Source organism: Lepidochelys olivacea (genome assembly GCF_965140295.1).
Source record: "Lepidochelys olivacea isolate rLepOli2 genome assembly, chromosome: 9".
Classification (NCBI taxonomy): domain Eukaryota; kingdom Metazoa; phylum Chordata; order Testudines; family Cheloniidae; genus Lepidochelys; species Lepidochelys olivacea.
The window spans coordinates 43621985-43641072 of NC_140419.1; the positions used below are offsets into that span (position 1 = coordinate 43621985).

The 19088-nt window shown below is 44.1% G+C and overlaps 1 protein-coding gene across 3 annotated transcripts in view; it reads left to right on the forward strand.

The window, feature by feature from the left end:
• Window positions 1-19088, forward strand: part of LOC311526006 (glypican-5-like) — a 601789-nt gene that overhangs the window by 145388 nt on the left and 437313 nt on the right. For all 3 annotated transcript variants that reach the window (XM_084638602.1, XM_084638600.1, XM_084638601.1), the window contains exon 3: window positions 11311-12005. In XM_084638602.1, coding sequence (XP_084494728.1) covers window positions 11311-12005 — 695 coding nt within the window. The remainder of the gene's footprint in view (window positions 1-11310; window positions 12006-19088) is intronic.

A 19088-nucleotide genomic window follows, 5' to 3' on the forward strand; every position in this document is an offset into this window, starting at 1 on the left:
TTGTGTGGACTGGACCAGGCTGAGGTTGATGGTGGGATGGAAATTGTTGAAATCGTGGTGGAATTCCTCAAGGGCTTTTTTTCTATGGGTCCAGATGATGAAGATGTCATCAATATAGCGCAAGTAGAGTAGGGCCGTTAGGGGACGAGAGCTGAGGAAGCGTTGTTCTAAGTCAGCCATAAAAATGTTGGCATACTGTGGGGCCATGTGGGTACCCATAGCAGTGCCGCTGATTTGAAGGTATACATTGTCCCCAAATGTAAAATAGTTATGGGTAAGGACAAAGTCACAAAGTTCAGCCACCAGGTTAGCCCTGACATTATTGGGGATAGTGTTCTTGATGGCTTGTAGTCCATCTTGGTGTGGAATGTTGGTGTAGAGCGCTTCTAGATCCATAGTGGCCAGGATGGTGTTATCAGGAAGATCACCGATGGATTGTAGTTTCCTCAGGAAGTCAGTGGTGTCTTGAAGGTAGCTGGGAGTGCTGGTAGCATAGGGCCTGAGGAGGTAGTCTACATAGCCAGACAATCCTGCTGTCAGGGTGCCGATGCCTGAGATGATGGGGCGCCCAGGATTTCCAGGATAATGGATCTTGGGTAGTAGATAGAATATCCCAGGTCGGGGTTCCAGGGGTGTGTCTGTGCGGATTTGACCTATCCTTGCAACAAAGCCCGTTGCCAACTGTGCCCACATATCTATTCAGGGGACACCATCACAGGGCCTAATAACATCAGCCACACTATCAGAGGCTCGTTCACCTGCACATCCACCAATGTGATATATGCCATCATGTGCCAGCAATGCCCCTCTGCCATGTACATTGGTCAAACTGGACAGTCTCTACGTAAAAGAATAAATGGACACAAATCAGATGTCAAGAATTATAACATTCATAAACCAGTCGGAGAACACTTCAATCTCTCTGGTCACGTGATTACAGACATGAAAGTTGCGATATTACAACAAAAAAACTTCAAATCCAGACTCCAGCGAGAGACTGCTGAATTGGAATTCATTTGCAAATTGGATACAATTAACTTAGGCTTGAATAGAGACTGGGAGTGGCTAAGTCATTATGCAAGGTAACCTATTTCCCCTTGTTTTTTCCTATTCCCCCCCCCCCCCCCCCCCGACGTTCTTGTTAAACCCTGGATTTGTGCTGGAAATAGCCCACCTTGATTATCATACACATTGTAAGGAGATTGATCACTTTAGATAAGCTATTACCAGCAGGAGAGTGGGGTGGGGGGAGGTATTTTTTCATGCTTTGTGTGTATAAAAAGATCTTCTACACTTTCCACAGTATGCATCTGATGAAGTGAGCTGTAGCTCACGAAAGCTTATGCTCAAATAAATTGGTTAGTCTCTAAGGTGCCACAAGTCCTCCTTTTCTTTTTATGTTATAAATAACAAAATACAAAAATGTGATTTAAAAAACCCAAGATTTTTTTTAAAATGTCTACCCTGCTGTGAACCAAATCGAACATCCAAACTTTAAGAGATTGGCTTATCCTTTATTCTTATCAGTAATTCTCATTGCCAGGCAACAGAGGGTTGAAGGTGTAACTCCACTAATCCACTAACTGTGAATTTGTCTTGCATACATAAAGCTCTGTGTAAAATTGAGAACAAAATTTTGACTTGTAATCCTGTTGCTGAAGGATGTCTAGATGTTGTACTGTAACTTAGCAAACATTGTAAGAATCACAGAGAAAGCCTGAAGGACCTAAAAGCATTCAAAAGCACCTATTCCACATACTGTAGTTTCTGTCAGCTTGCAGCTTTGTAATCAGTGCAAGGAGTCAAAGGCTAAAAGTCAAATATTAGTGTGGCTTTAAGAGACTGTATTAGAGCTAGACAAATAACAGTGCTACTTGAATTTGTCACGTTTGCTTCTTTAGACTACACTGTACATACATTTTACATTTATAAGTATTTCTGTATTCTGTTGCTTGTATTTTTGCTTCTGATGGCTACTACATGTGCTCACTAGAGTTAATATCATGGCTTGGTTGTTAAAAGGATTTTTTTAAATAACTTTGCTTAAATGCAACATCTGTTCAGTTATTACATGGTATAATGAATTATTAGTGTTGTGGAGAGCAGTATACACTGAAACACTGGTACATCAATTTAAAAATAACACGAGAAATCACAACAATGGGTCAGATCCCCAGCCTGAGTAAATCACCATAGGTCCATTGCATTCAGTGGTGCAACACTGATTTATACCAAATAAGGATCTGGCTCAATTTGTGTAAGTGATATATTTTATTTACATAGTTACTGAAGGCCCAATTGCCCCTTCCACAGGAAACTCCCAGAAGAGGGTTAGGGTGTTCTTTGGAAGATGAAAAAATACCTCCTCCCACCCCACTGTCCAGCTGGTAATAGCTTATCTAAAGTGATCATCAGGTGGGCCATTTCCAGCACAAATCCAGGTTTTCTCACCCTCCACCCCCCCACACAAATTCACTCTCCTGCTGGTGATAGCCCATCCAAAGTGACAACTCTTTACACAATGTGCATGATAATAAAGTTGGGCCATTTCCTGCACAAATCCAGGTTCTCTCACCCCCTCACCGAAGCAAATACTCACCAACAACCACATACCACACAACAGAACCACTAACCCAGGAACTTATCCTTGCAACAAAGCCCGTTGCCAATTGTGCCCACATATCTATTCAGGGGACACCATCACAGGGCCTAATAACATCAGCCACACTATCAGCGGCTCGTATACCTGCACATCCACCAATGTGATATATGCCATCATGTGCCAGCAATGCCCCTCTGCCATGTACATTGGTCAAACTGACAGTCTCTACGTAAAAGAATAAATGGACACAAATCAGATGTCAAGAATTATAACATTCATAAACCAGTCAGAGAACACTTCAATCTCTCTGGTCACGCAATCACAGACATGAAGGTCGCTATCTTAAAACAAAAAAACTTCAAATCCAGACTCCAGCGAGAAACTGCTGAATTGGAATTCATTTGCAAATTGGATACTATTAATTTAGGCTTAAATAGAGACTGGGAGTGGCTAAGTCATTATGCAGGGTAGCCTATTTCCTCTTGTTTTTTCCTACCCCCCCCCCCAGATGTTCTGATTTAACTTGGATTTAAACTTGGAGAGTGGTCAGGTTGGATGAGCTATTACCAGCAGGAGAGTGAGTTTGTGTGTGTATGGGGGTGGGGGGCATGTGAGAAAACCTGGATTTGTGCTGGAAATGGCCCACCTTAATTATGCACATTGTAGGGAGAATGGTCACTTTGGATGAGCTATTACCAGCAGGATAGTGAGTTTGTGTGTGTGGTTTTTGGGAGGGGGTTGAGGGGGTGAGAGAACCTGGATTTGTGCAGGAAATGGCCCAACTTTATTATCATGCACATTGTGTAAAGAGTTGTCACTTTGGATGGGCTATTACCAGCAGGATAGTGAGTTTGTGTGTGTGGTTTTTGGGAGGGGGTTGAGGGGGTGAGAGAACCTGGATTTGTGCAGGAAATGGCCCAACTTTATTATCATGCACATTGTGTAAAGAGTTGTCACTTTGGATGGGCTATCACCAGCAGGAGAGTGAATTTGTGTGGGGGGGTGGAGGGTGAGAAAACCTGGATTTGTGCTGGAAATGGCCCACCTGATGATCACTTTAGATAAGCTATTACCAGCTGGACAATGGGGTGGGAGGGGGTATTTTTTCATATTCTCTGTGTGTATATAAAGTCTGCTGCAGTTTCCACGGCATGCATCCGATGAAGTGAGCTGTAGCTCACAAAAGCTCATGCTCAAATAAATTGGTTAGTCTCTAAGGTGCCACAAGTACTCCTTTTCTTTTTGCGAATACAGACTAACACGGCTGTTACTCTGAAACCTTTGGAAGATGGTGGCTCTGCAGTGACAGGTGAGTTGGTACACATATCCTGAATCTGCCTCAGCCACCCTGTGCAGATTCCAGGACTGGCAAGCACTCTCTGCACAAACAGCTGAACCCCTACAGCTCCCTTTGTACTTGAAGACTAAATAGAGATCCTGAGATTTGTGGACCTGATTCTGATCTTGCTGTGGAATAAATCAGTAGTAGCTCCACTAAAGTGAATGGAGTTACACCAGCTGGCTTGAGATCGGAGTCAGACCTACTCTTACTGCATTTGATGTGTGGAATCTACCCCAGTGCAGAAGACCCATGTGAGGTCCTTTGCATGTCTTAAATAGAGAATTTCATTCTATCAGAAAGAGAATGTAGCACTGTAGAATGCAGTGTTTATGGCTAAAGAATATTCACAGTAGCTATAAATGGGCCCCAGGGACGGACCCGCCTCTCCTGGTACCTAGCGCCGCGTGCTGCCGAGGCAACACGTGGGGAGGGGGCATGCAGGGTCACATGCCCCCGTCCCCAGATTTCTGCTAGGGTTCACACCAGTATGTGGCCAACAGCAGCCTTTCGACACTGTGTAGGAGGGAAGGGATGGGAGCTGCTTCCAGCCGCAGGGGGGAAAGGGATGACTTGGCCCATGTCTTTGCAGAGCTCATCTTTCCCCCGACTCTGTGACTGGAAGCAGCTTGTCCCTTCCTGCTTGCACAGTGTCAAAAGGCAGCTAATACCTCCAAGCTGTTGCTGGCCACCGACATAACCCAGCCACCTCCTCTCCCCCGACTACAGTGCGGGCAGGAAGGAGTTAAGCCCTAAGGGGGCATTGTGCACTAGGGCCCAGGGAACTTGACTGCAGGGGCTTCAGTGAACTTGGCCAGAGAGGTGGCTCAGCAGGGGAGGGTGCCTAGGAGATGGAGCAGCCCAGGGCAGGTGGGGGAAGAGGTGCTAAGTCCCTGCCCAGGGGGCTGCTGTGGAGCCTGCAGGTTTGGGGCATGAACAGGCTGGAAATAGCTTCCCCACCACCACTCCAGAGCTTGGCGGAGAGGCTTCCCTATGCCAGCGCTGTGTGGGGCTTTGGCACATGCAGGGCTCAATCCTCCTGGCCAGCGCCCTGGGGCATCGGCCCAGCCAGAGGCAGTGGGGGAAGGAAGGAGCCTGCTGGCCAGGCTGTTGGTGAGCTGAGCACTCCGACCAGGGGCTCATTCTCTGCACATTGCTGGGAACGGGACGTGCCCCGCCTGGGGGGATATGTAGGAGCAGCAGGGCTGGAGGTGGTGAAGGGACAAAGCAGGGAGAGGACAGCGAGAGGGGGAGCACATAAAGGGCTGGGTGGGCAGCAGAGGTGATATATAACTGGCTGCCGCCTGGCGCCTGCCCACACTCACCAGCCACTGCAGCTCGCAGCACACAGCCACACCGGACAGAAACAGGATGGGGGGTGGGGCCCTGTTGGCCGAGAGCTGGCATGCAGTGGGGGCCAAGCTAATGGACCAGCAGGGGGAGCAGCTGGCCTTGTGCTCTGTGTCTTTGCCCCGCCACCAGTCTTCCACACCCACCCCTATCATCAGCCACTGGACCCCCCACTCACCGCTGGTGGATGGGCAGCTGGCGAGCAGGGATCTAGCAGTACTGCCCGTACCGATTGGAGGGTGGGGAGACAGCAAATATGGGGAAATTTGCCTGTTTGTTTTTTTTTTTAAGTCAGGACACCTGCAGGAGGGCTTAAATATGTGACTGTCCCTTTAAAAATGGGACATCTGGTCACCCTAGTATGCAGTGTAGTTGCAGCCATGTCAGTCCCAGGATATTAGAGAGACAAGGTGGGTGAGGGTGACGTGTGGCTTGAAAGCTTCTATATCTCACCAACTGAAGTTGTCCCCATAAAAGATATTACCTCACCCACCTTGTGTGTCTCATTGAAAGTTTATTCTTTTTTTGTGCCATGCATCAAGCATTATTTCTTATTGTGCATTAGCACTGGGAACCAGTGGAGAACCTTAGTGAACAAAATAATCAGCTGCTCAGCATTCGAATTTCTGCACCTCCAGTGTACAAACAGAGACAGTCTGGAATCTGTAATGACTTGGCTGATCTCCAGAAGCTAATTTTAAAGGACCAGCAGTTCAGATGGGAAGTTTCCAGAGGTGAGCTGTGTTTGATCAGCTGTGTTGAGCCATCAGACAACATCAACCCTACTGTCAAGTATGCTCTGAGCATGATAAACAACTTGAGCAAAACTCTCCCCATGGAAGAAGTCATTGCTTGGCTTTCATTAAATAGTCACCAGTGAGCTCATATCGTTTTAAAATTCAAAAGATGGCTGAAAACATCCCGAGTTTCACATTTCACATGGGCTCAAATTGAAATGGGCAGGTAATGAACCTGAAAATAAAGCTAATTTCCCCTGCATATTTTAGAACAAGAGATAGGCCCAACGTATGAAATTTGAGTCAATTTGAATGTCCCCCAAATTCAGGGGCATTCCATTCCAGGAGTTTGTTTCAGGCTCATCTCTTTTCCTAATAGAAACTACTTGTAAAATTGTGTTGAAATAGACATTGCTGTTAAAGGGCTGGATCCAAAGCTTGTCAGTGTCCATCTTTCTGTTGACTTGAATGAGCTCTGCATCAGGCTTAGAATGATCTTTTGCAAATCTATAAATGTCTCCAACACTTTCTATTAGACTCCACAAATGAGCACCTGCTGTTTCAGATAAGGGGAAACTTTGTAGTAATTTATAAACGTCATACAACATACTCCACAAAGTGAATTAAAAGTATATAATTAAAAACTTTTCAAACAAGATGGTCAGCTCGCTTCCTTTGTACAATCTGAGTGGAAACTGTCCATTGTTACAGAATCCATTCAACTGTATGAGGCCCCATTATTCTTAATTAGAGGGCTAAGGCTATTCAGCCAATCGAGTGCTTTCATGGTATTTTACAATGGAAAAAAGCATGCAGATTTCCTTCCCTCAAGATTGTTGAGAGCCTAAAAGTGACAGTTTTCATTTGTTTTTTTTTGTGGTTGAATCAAATGTAATTTAATATACTTACATCCCTTCACTGCAAATCTAAAATTAACAAAAATATTCTTTTCATACTGTGAATTTGGCACGCTTCAGTTTAGTTTCCAGAAGGTATAATCTACAGTTGACTTTCTTCCCATCACGCTAGGAAATAAGTGGCATTGTCAGAAACATTTCTATTTTATTACATTTTTTAATTTTTGTTTTTATGGAGTACAGAATTTTCAGAACAAAAAGATTAGAAATAAAGTGTATTGTCATCTGCTAACAACCTAATGTCCCAATAAAGCTGGTGAAAGCTATTTTACTAGTTGAGACCTTTGGGGCGGGCATTGTCATTTACTGTCTATACAGCGCCTTGTACAATGTGGCCTCTACATGGTCAACATGGTAATTTCAATGTTGAATAAGCTCAGTTTCAGAAGAATGAGACTGTATGGCAGTAATGATGTGAACATTGGAAGCAGATTGATAGTCAAAGCACAATGCCAACATATTCCACTACTAACCTTGATCATAAACTTACCCTTAAAGTGCAGATTCAAGGGGAGATTTGAGCAGTTACGTGCTCAAATCCCATTTACTTTTAATGGGATTTAGATGCCATTTTGCCCTTTCTGCCTTTGAAAATCTCCCTCTACTTACTGCTGTCATTTTTCATACATTGTTGTTTTAACAGAGCTTTAACCGCTTGAGCTACAAAAACTACAACTTATTCCTAGATATTTTTAAAGCAACATTGTTGTGATCTGATAGCATAGTGGGTATGGCCTGGATCCTTCACTGTCTTAGACACATGCTTAATTTTAAGCTCATGAGCAGTTCCTTTGATTTGAATGAGCCTGCTTACATACGTAGTTAGGGTTGCTGGGTCAGTACTTGTGTTGTGAAGTGTCCATTCTGGATGCTTGATTTTTGGTCTCAGTCCCTTGTTCCTAATGCTGGAAAGGCCAAGGGTATGGTATAGAGGTGAGGGGGCAGGAAAGGTGCTCTTTCATTCAACAGTAACTTCTTAAGGATGCCTTAGACTGGCTCTTAAGCATGTCTCATTCAGTCCTGTTTGGACAATGGTTGCAATACACAATTAAGGGTGAGATATGTAAAGTGACCATGTGGGAATCTACAGGCGCTGATATGACATGGGAGAACAATCCTTTTTTCCTGTACTGCAGCTATAAGGTTCAATATCATGAACAGAAAAGAACACAAAAAGGGGTCTTAATGCTTTCCTCTTTTTCTTTTATTAACATATTTGTTTTGAATGGTTTCAGTGAAATAAAAACAGTGTTCAGATTTCCACTAGAATAAAATAAAGCAAACTAAAAAGATTAAATAGGGGTGTCTTGGCAAAGAAAATATATTTTATTAGCACAGTGCTATGTAGTTAACTATGTTAGAGTTAAGATTGTGTCAGTATTTCCACTATAAACCCCATTTGCAGAATTTTGTAACATAGCTGTAAAAATCTGCTTCAGGCTGAAACTTGGCAAACCAGGGCTCTGCCTGAGAGCGAACTTTTTCTTTTTAAACCAAATTCTAGCTGGATTCTTAAGTTCTAGGATTTAAAAACAACCACCACCTTCCATGGTATTAGTTGCTGTAGTACCATGAAGATGGCTGGAGTTATTCTGATGCACTTGTTTCAATCTGTCAGATGAAAGGCAAGCCTGGGTTTAAAAAATAGTGGCTAAAATACTGATTTACACAATGTACCATGGGGCACCTTGAGTTATCAGCTTAGTTAACTAGTACCCTTTGCTGTCATGAGCATTCAAATCCAATCACCAAGGGAGTAGTAGCACAGGCAGCCATAATACGGAAAGGCATTGTGCAAGCTTTTTAACATAGTCCTGCCAATGCATGTTAATCCTGGCCTATACCACCCCAGCTATGCCTCTGCTGGGCCCCCTATAAGAGAAAGTGTAGTTTGTCCCAAATGTTACCAGACTACATTGTGCTGTGGTGATGAGGCCAATAAACCTGTTCAGGCAAGAGCCTCAGCTGGTGTAAAGTGATGTCGAGAAAAGATCAACTATAGATTGTTTTAATTTGATGTAATTTTGTTTTCTTGTTTGTGATGTGAAGCAAACTTCTCCCCAAACCCTTCCCCATCCTCCGCCCAAACATCAGCTGAAAAGCAAGTCAAGCAGAGATTAATATTGAGAAAGTAATTGTCAGAGTGGTAGCTGCACCTACATTACTCCATTACTCGTCTGCTGGGGCCCTCTATAAGAGCAGTTTGTGCTTTGATTTTATTCTTTAACCCTCCCCCGAAGCGCTTTCTGCAAGAAGCAGCGCCCGAGTGACAGCATTGTGAAATGGAAACTTTAACGTTTACCTCTCAAGCGTTCTTTGAGCTACCTCCCAGACTTATCCAAGATTGTTTTTTATATGTCAAGCTTTATTCAGTTTTCAGACTGGAGAGAGGTAAATAGTGGTGTCCCCCAGGAATCTGTACTGGGACGAGTACTATTCAACATATTCATGAATGATCTGGAAAAAGGAGTCAACAGGGAGGTGGCAAAACTTGCAGTTGTTACAAAACTACTCAAGATTGTTAAGTCCAAAGCAGACTGTAAGTGGGTAGTTCTCTGAAAACCTCCACTCAATGTGCAGCAGCAGTCAAGAAAGGGAACAGAATGTTGGGAATCATTAAGAAAGGGATAGATGATAATAAGACAGAAAATATCATATTGCCTCTATATAAATCCATAGTATGCCCACATCTTGAATACTCATGCAGATGTGGGCGCCCCGTCTCAAAAAAGATATATTGGAATAGGAAAAGGTTCAGAAAAGGGCAAGAAAAATTATTAAGGTATGGAACAGCTTCCGTATGAGGAGAGATTAATAAAATTGGGATTTTTCAGCTTGGAAAAGAGATGACTAAGGAGGGGTATGATAGAGGTCTATTAAAATCATGACTGGTGTGGAGAAAGTAAATAAGGAAGTGTTGTTTACTCCTCCTCGTAACACAAGAACTAGGGGTCACCGAATGAAATTAATAGGTAGCAGGTTTGAAACAAACAAAAGGAAGTATTTCTTCACACAACGCACAGTCAACCTGTGGAACTCTTTGCCAGAGGATCTTGTGAAGGCCAAGAGTATAAGAGGATTCCAAAAAGAACAAGATATATTCATGGAGGATAGGTCCATCAATGGCTATTAGCCAGGATGGGCAGGGGTTTGCCAGAAGCTGGGAATGGGTGACAGGGGATGCATTACTTAATGATTACCTGTTCTATTTATTCCCTCTGGAGCACTTGGCATTTGCCAGTCGGAAGACAGGATACTGGGCAAGATGGACCTTTGGTCTAACCCAGTATGACTGTTCTTATGTTCTTATTTAATCTTCATTCTAGTACATACTCACTTTCCACATCAAAAGTCCAAATCATTACAAGTGTATGTTTTATAAACCTGAATAGTCTTTAGAGGGATGTAAATGGCTTGTTTTTCTGTCTTTTCAATGCATGATTTCAATAGTTCTACGGGGTAGCAGCTAGATTATGTGAGGTGGGAAGCAAATTAAACACTAGCCAATGGTTATGGTATCAAGGAGTGTTTTAGTTACATGGCATGGAGTTTTTAAGTTATTCATCAAGTCATTTCAATATGATAATATTTGAGAAGTGCAGATGTGGTCTAAGATGGGAGTCTTTATTAACTGAATATTTGGTCATTTAAGTGATTCTTACTGTCAACTGGGCTTTTTTAGACTTAATATTATAAAGCTTCATCGCTGATTCTGATAATGATACAGATGACAATGACAAGACTGAGAGCAAAGTGTGAAAACAAAGATACTATACATTAGTGAACAAGAATATTCCCTCTTATTCAATGCAAATATTATAAAATTGCTTATACTGCATGGTAAAGCAATTATTGTAGAACTGGGTTCTTACAATTGCAGTGCATTTCATCCTAAAGCAATCCTACCAGCTTGCCTTACTGTCACATAACAGAAAGACATAGGTTGCATTGAAAGGGTTTTTGCCGATTCAGGAATTTGATGCTTGATTTCTTGGTTCACTTGTACTTGCTACTAGAATGTCAGACTGTTCATTGTAAACTGGAAATATGTCATTTCTTGGTCAAAAAGAGTGTTGCTTTGGAAATGTACCAAATGGACCTGCCAACATACAATGGCAGCTTCTAAAGCTGTGTGGATTTGCCCTGCCAAGTATTGCTCATGGGCCTGAACCAAAGCCCATTGAAACCAATGGGAATATTTCCATTGACTTCAGTTGGCTACGGATCAGGCACTAAATAGTCAGAATCTGGTAATCTTGTTGGGGCAATCTGCCAGAGTCATATAATTTTATTATCAGTGTCCCTGTGCATCAATAAGTTATAAACCACTTTTCTGTCAACCTTTAACGTGTCTTTGTTTTGCAGAGGCCTTTGAGTCATTGCTTCGCTTTGCAGAGAATCACACAACCTCCCTGTTTGAGACAGCTTACAGAGCCATGGCAAAAGAAGCTGCAGAGCCTGTCAAAGAACTTTTTACAGACCTCTCTCTATATATTTTGGGTGCTGAGACTACAGTGGAAAATGCAGTTTTACGGTTCTTCGACAGTCTCTTTCCTTTGGTTTACAGTCGGCTAATAAACCCTGGAATTATAGATTTATCAGAGGAATATACCGAGTGTCTACGACTAACAAGACAAGACATAAATCCCTTTGGACGTTATTCTAACGAAGTGGTTACAGAGCTGTCAAAATCTCTTTGGGCAAGTAGGATGCTAAACAAGGCCCTCAATATGGGCATTGAAGTGATAAACACAACGGAACATGCAGCTATTACAAAGGAATGTAGCAAAGCGCTCGTGAAGATGCAGTACTGTCCACATTGTCAAGGACTGACACTAATCAGACCTTGCGTGGGATATTGTCTAAATGTAATGAGGGGCTGTTTGGCCAGTGTGTCAGAGCTGGATACTCAATGGAGGGAGTATATCTCCGCACTGGAATATCTGACTAATGAAATGGCTGGGTCGCATGATCTGGAACTTGCACTTCTGGGAATCAGGAATTCAATCAATGAAGCCATCCTGCATGCACAATTGAATGGGCCACAACTCTCTGCCACAGTAAGTACTCCTTAATTGTTTTGAAGTTCACTTTTTTGCTTTCGTTATTTGATGATCATTTGATGTTTTTGCATCAATTAGCAGCCAACAAGACCTTTGTCAATAGTGCATGCATATATCACAGATAATTACTATGGGATTCGGTAGCGACTGACTTAAAATGAAATGAAGAAAATTGTAGACTTTCTGTGGAATTTGCTAAATAGAGAATTTAGAGTATTTTACAAATCTGGTCAATGTATGGACTTCAAAAAGTTGCACATTTGCATGCTAGAACTCCTAGCAACATTTCCAGAAATTATCTACCAACTGGGGATTTTTTAACAAAAGGGACAGGGAGATTCCAATGTGGGGTATTTAGGAAAGTGGGATTGTGAGTGTAAATATCTCTATTTGCTAAGAATTCCTAAAAGCACTTTCTTTAGTGCTAAATATCAAGCTATCAGGAGAAAAAAAATCAAGAAAGATGCGGGGGAGAGGAAAACAGTAACATGATATGATGACAATGACTAGAAAATGGATGGAGAATGGAAGAGTAGTGAGATTATTAAAAGGGCTATTTAATGTACAACATTTACATGAGTGAAGGCTAAAAATATGCTGATAGCGGATCTATTTTGTATGGCTGGTGGGATTAGGGAGGCAGAGCTAGGGGTGTTAGAATTACACAATAAATAATGGCAACATATAACTGACAAGCCTTCTGATAAATTGTTGAAAGCTGGGCGAGAAATTACTGAAATGACTAATGATGCAGCTGGCTAAACTTGTATGAAGTCCAACACCACCATCAATAAAGAATCATGGCAACTGTGCTCAAAACAGGGTTGAGACTAATCTAGGAAAATTCAAATTGATCCCCTTGACTTAGAAGAGAAGGAAACCATACTGAGAACAAGTGAGAAGGAAATGAGTTGCAGAACTTTAGAAGGTTAATTCCTGTGCTGAACTTGGCTTACCATATGATTTAGGGGGAAAATACTTGAGAGACTAAAGAAAGGGGAGGCATAAAGAATGCAATTCCAAACCAGGAAAATTTGTGCCAGATGGACATGCCAGCATGGCAAACCTAAGTGTTTATAGTTTAGAGCAATGGTAAAGATATCAAATTCATCAACACTTTCAATTTTGAACAAATAAGGCAAGACAGGAGAGCACAAATGAAAATGTAAAAAAAAATAAGAATATACTATATGATTAAAACATTTGTTTAATGCATGCTTAGAGGCATTGTTATGGTCCATGTTGTCTCAAGCTCAAGAATGTTCTTTTGTCAATCATGCTGGAATTTGTGGAGACATTTGCTGCTCTGTTTGGCATCCAAGGATAAACTCAGAACATTAGGACAAGGTTGTCTGTGTTCATGGAATGATCCATGATGGTGTTTTCATAGGCATCTTGTGCAGTGTGCGTGAGCCATGGAACTTCCTTCCATTTGATGATGAGTCCATGGTAGCACTGTATGCTTAAAAAAAACTCCACCCATACCCCAGATACTTGAAGAACAAATTATCAGTGTTAGAGACCCATTCCACTCCTCCATCGTGATGCCATTGTTGTGATACATTAGAGGTAGATACGGTGATCACGATACTTTGTATATTTCTATGTATTGTATAAGAGGTGCATCTGGTCGCTAGGAGAATTACAGTACATAGACCAAAATCTCCCCTAAATCAGATCCATGCATCACCATTGACTTCCAAGGGGGTAAATGAGAGCAAACTTAGGCTTTCTAACTATTGCAGAAAAAATGACCTGACACATACATTGCATTTGTTGTAGGAACTATTATATTTTAGCATGCATTTTTATGTCATAATGCATTGCATTTGTCAGCACAATAATCAGCACGCTGTGATTCTGACGTTTAATGTTGGGGAGGGGAAAATACACAATGCAGGTGAGTATCAGATAATCTAGGGTCTTATCCTGCACCTTGAAGTCAATGAAAATTTTGCCTTTGATTTCAGTGGAAGCACAGTTGGGCCTTGAAGTGTCTTTCAGGCTGAGAAAGTTTCTGCTAATCCTAATGTGAGTGTCTCATCTGAGTCATACATGATTTCCTTTCATTAAACTTAAACATTTTCCTTCAACTTTCCAGATGATTTCAACTAGATAACTACATGGAATTCTTTATTCTTCTTTTCAAAGATCTTCTCATTTGCTTTCACTAGGGGAATCTCAGTGTATGAAGAAGGCTGTATATTCTTTTTCTTTATTATTTTGTGGACTGCTCTTTAGGCTGAAATTGTGTGTTTTGAAGATGAAAAGTATACTGCGGTTCATGTTATCCTGTCTTCCACTCATTTTAGTTTTCAGGTTTCTGTAGGGTAAGATTATATTTGTGTGACAGAGCACATTCTGGTATTTTGAGTAAGCATGCAGTCTGATATTGGTTTAAAACTTTCATGATTAGTTACAGGAGATAACTGTTACTTAGAAGTGTGACAGGGTCGGGCCAGATGGCTATAGGAGAGTAATAGAAGGCAGATATATTAGCCCCAGGCTAAGTAGGTCCCTTTTCCCTGGGTAAGGTAACAGGGAAGGTTCCATAACAATCAGGAACCTTCTGGAGACCATTAAGACAGGCTGATTAGAACATCTGCAGCCAATCAAGAAGCTGCTAGAATCAATTAAGGCAGGCTAATCAGGGCACCTGGGTTTTAAAAAGGAGCTCACTTCAGTTTGTGGTGTGCGTGTGAGGAGCTGGGAGTAAGAGGCACTAGGAGCTGAGAGTGAGAACGCGGACTGTTGGAGGACTGAGGTGTACCAGCATTCTCAGACACCAGGAGCAAGGTCCTATGGTGAGGATAAAGAAGGTGTTGGGAGGAGGCCATGGGGAAGTAGCCCAGGGAGTTGTAGCTGTCGGACAGCTGTTCCAGGAGGCACTCTAGACAGCTGCATTCCACAGGGCCCTGGGCTGGAACCCGGAGTAGAGGGCAGGCCCTGGTTCCCCCCAAATCCTCCCAACTTCTGATCAGACACAGGAGTCGTCGACCTGGACTGTGGGTTCAGAAAAATGGCCAAGCTGAGTGCTGCCGTGAAGCTCCAAGGTGAGCAAATCCATCAATAAGCGCAAGACCCACCATGGTAGAGCAGGAACTTTGTCACAACTGGTGTCAGAAGTAGGATCTGGTGTTCACAGCGTGGCAGAAGAAAGAGGGTGTTTTGAAGAAAAAAAAAGGGAAGAGGGTCTATTTTTATTTTTTTCACCACAATAGAGGAGGTAGTGTGGGCACTGATACAAGCCATGGCTGCCCAGCAGGAGGCTACTCATGTCCAGGCAGCCACCCAACAGGAGGCAGTGCGGCTACAGCAAGAGACTAATCGCCTGCTGATGGACCAGGCTGCTCAAGACCGGGCTATGTTGTGGGAACTGGTAAACCACGTAAAGGCCCTTACAGAGCTGAACCGCAGCCATGGTGGGATGCAGATCATGCAGGCCAGCAATTGGCTGCAGAAAATGACGCAGGAGGATAATGTAGAGGCATACCTCCTGGCCTTTGAGAGGACAGCCCTGCAGGAGACTTGGCCCTGAGAACAGTGGTCTGGCATCCTCGCTCCATTCCTGTGTGGGGAGGCCCAGAAGGCCTACTATGATTTTCCTGAGGAGGCTGCGGCAGACTACCCCCTCGACTAAACAAAACCTCGCGGTCCCAATTATATGACTTCATCCATCTCACACGAAAGTGGTTACGAACTGAGTCCCGGAGGAGATACTAGAGGTTCTGGTCAGCGGGGAGTGGGAACACATAGCTGCACAGTGTCCCAAGGCCGAGGAGCCTATGCAGTGTAACCTGGGGAACTGGGCAGACCCATGCTCCCTAACCTACCTTGTGGGGGTCTCACTAACCCCACATATGTACACTAGACCAGTGAAGCTAAATGGGGTAGAGACCACAGCACTGGTTGATTCAGGGAGTGCTATCACGCTTGTCTCGGGGAAGCTCGTGAAGCGTAGTCAGCTGCTTTGGGCTAAGCGTACAGGGATAACATGCATCCATGGGACAGTTGGTTATTACCCCACCATCCCAGTAAAAATCGAGATATAGGGGAACACTGCTGAGGTAGCAGCAGGTGTAGTCCCTAAACTCCCATACCCAGTGTTCATAGGGAGAGACTTCCCAGGGTTTGGAGACTTACTCCCAGTAGGGGAATTGGAGAAAGGGGGAACCACTGAAAGTAGTGATCCACAGTAGAGTGTCAACCCTCAACCTTCTCTGAAATATCCCCAGATTTGTTCTCCGCTCCCAGACAGCATAGAAAGATGAAAAGGGAAAGAAGGGCAGCTAAGGCCTTGGGAACCCGAATACTGGCCCAAAGCCAGAGGCTCACGCTCGTAGGTAGGCGGACCCGAGCAGCTGAAAAGGAGGTCACCCAGGAGGGAGAAGCACCTGACGCCTCTGAACCAGTAGAGGCAACAGAGACTGGCCCTCTAGATCTCAGGCACATTAGCCCCAGGAGAGGACATTTTGGACGGGACCAGGCTGAAGACCCAAGGTACGACAACATTAGGAAGGAGGTGACTGAAATAGATGGGTTCCCCGTGGAAGGGAAAACTCAGGGACCAGGACCCTACTTTCATAATGAAGAAGAATCTCTTACACCGGGTTTCACCAGTACAGGGGTAGAAGGTACAGCAGATCCTAGTACCTCAAAAACACCAGAATGCTGTATTAAGTCTGGCCCATAGTCATCTTTTTGGGAGGCATTTGTGGGTAGAGAATACCCTGGCACGGGTCCTACGACGATTCTTCTGGCCCAGAGTACATGAAGAGGTGCGGAGGTATTGTGTGTCCTGCCCGGAGTGTCAGCTGCACAGTCCCCGTCCCCACTTGAGGGCCCCTTTAGTACCCCTTCCCATCATAGAGGTCCCCTTCGAGTGAATAGCCATGGATCTAGTGGGACCCCTGGAGAAGACAGTCCGGGGCCACCAATATATACTTGACAGGTTTCAGAGTAGCAGCCGTGTTAGTCTGTATTCGCAAAAAGAAAAGGAGTGCTTGTGGCACCTTAGAGACTAACAAATTTATTTGAGCATAAGCTTTCATGAGCTACAGCTCACTTCATCTTTATTTGAGCATAAGCTTTCGTGAGCTACCACTTGTCATTCTGGATTATGCTACTCGCTACCCAGAAGCCATCCCCCTGAGGAACACGGCCTCTAAAACAATAGCTAAAGAGTTGGTGGTGATCTTTGCCCCAGTGGGGCTACCAAAAGAGATATTAACAGACCAAGGTACCCCATTTATGTCGAAGCTAATGAAGGACCTCTGTACGCTGCTCCATACACATACCCTGAGAACTTCAGTCTGTCATCCGCAGATCGATGGGCTGGTAGAAAGGTTTAACCGAACCCTCAAGGCAATGATAAGGAAAGTGGTAAGTTGAGACAGGAAAGATTGGGACATCCTACTACCCTACCTTATGTTTGCAATCTGGGAGGTACCTCAGGCCTCAACTGGGTTTTCCCCCTTTGAATTATATGGACGCCACCCCTGTGGCATACTAGATATTGCAAAAGAAATCTGGGAAGAGGAACCCAATGAGGGGAGAAATATAATTGACCATGTGTTGTAGATGCGAGAACCAATAGCCCGGGTCACCCCTATTGTACGGAAACATTTGGAAAAGGCGCAGGAGGCCAAGCGAACCTATTACAATCGCCAGGCAAAAGTCTGACAGTTCCAACCAGGGGATTGGGTGATGGTGTTGGTATTCACGGCATCAAGCAAGCTTTTGGCCCAATGGCAGGGGCCCTGTGAGGTGGTTGACCCTGTAGGGAAAGTACTCTACAAGGTGCGGCAGCCAGGACGCCGGAAACAAGAACAAATTCCTGGCGCAAGTGCTAGAGGAGCCAACTAGGGGGGGCGCTTTTCTTGACCTGCTGCTCACAAACCGGGTAGAATTAGTGGGGGAAGCAAAAGTGGATGGGAATCTGGGAGGCAGTGACCATGAGTTGGTTGAGTTCAGGATCCTGACGCAGGGAAGAAAGGTAAGCAGCAGGATACGGACCCTGGACTTCAGGAAAGCAGACTTCGACTCCCTCAGGGAACGGATGGCCAGGATCCCCTAGGGGACTAACTTGAAGGGGAAAGGAGTCCAGGAGAGCTGGCTGTATTTCAAGGAATCCCTGTTGAGGTTACAGGGACAAACCATCCCAATGAGTCGAAAGAATAGTAAATATGGCAGGCGACCAGCTTGGCTTAATGGTGAAATCCTAGCGGATCTTAAACATAAAAAAGAAGCTTACAAGAAGTGGAAGGTTGGACATATGACCAGGGAAGAGTATAAAAATATTGCTCGGGCATGTAGGAATGAAATCAGGAGGGCCGAATCGCACCTGGAGCCGCAGCTAGCCAGAGATGTTAAGAGTAACAAGAAGGGTTTCTTCAGGTATGTTGGCAACAAGAAGAAAGCCAAGGAAAGTGTGGGCCCCTTACTGAATGAGGGAGGCAACCTAGTGACAGAGGATGTGGAAAAAGCTAATGTGCTCAATGCTTTTTTTGCCTCTGTTTTCACTGACAAGGTCAGCTCCCAGACTGCTGCGCTGGGCATCACAAAATGGGGAAGAGATGGCCAGCCCTCTGTGGAGATAGAGGTGGTTAGGGACTATTTAGAAAAGCTGGACGTGCACAAGTCCATGGGGCCGGACGAGTTGCATCCGAGAGTGCTGAAGGAATTGGCGGCTGTGATTGCAGAGCCATTGGCCATTATCTTTGAAAACTCGTGGCGAACCGGGGAAGTCCCGGATGACTGGAAAAAGGCTAATGTAGTGCCAATCTTTAAAAAAGGGAAGGAGGAGGATCCTGGGAACTACAGGCCAGTCAGCCTCACCTCAGTCCCTGGAAAAATCATGGAGCAGGTCCTCAGGGAATCAATCCTGAAGCACTTGCATGAGAGGAAAGTGATCAGGAACATCCAGCATGGATTCACCAAGGGAAGGTCATGCCTGACTAATCTAATCGCCTTTTATGATGAGATTACTGGTTCTGTGGATGAAGGGAAAGCAGTGGATGTATTGTTTCTTGACTTTAGCAAAGCTTTTGACACAGTCTCCCACAGTATTCTTGTCAGCAA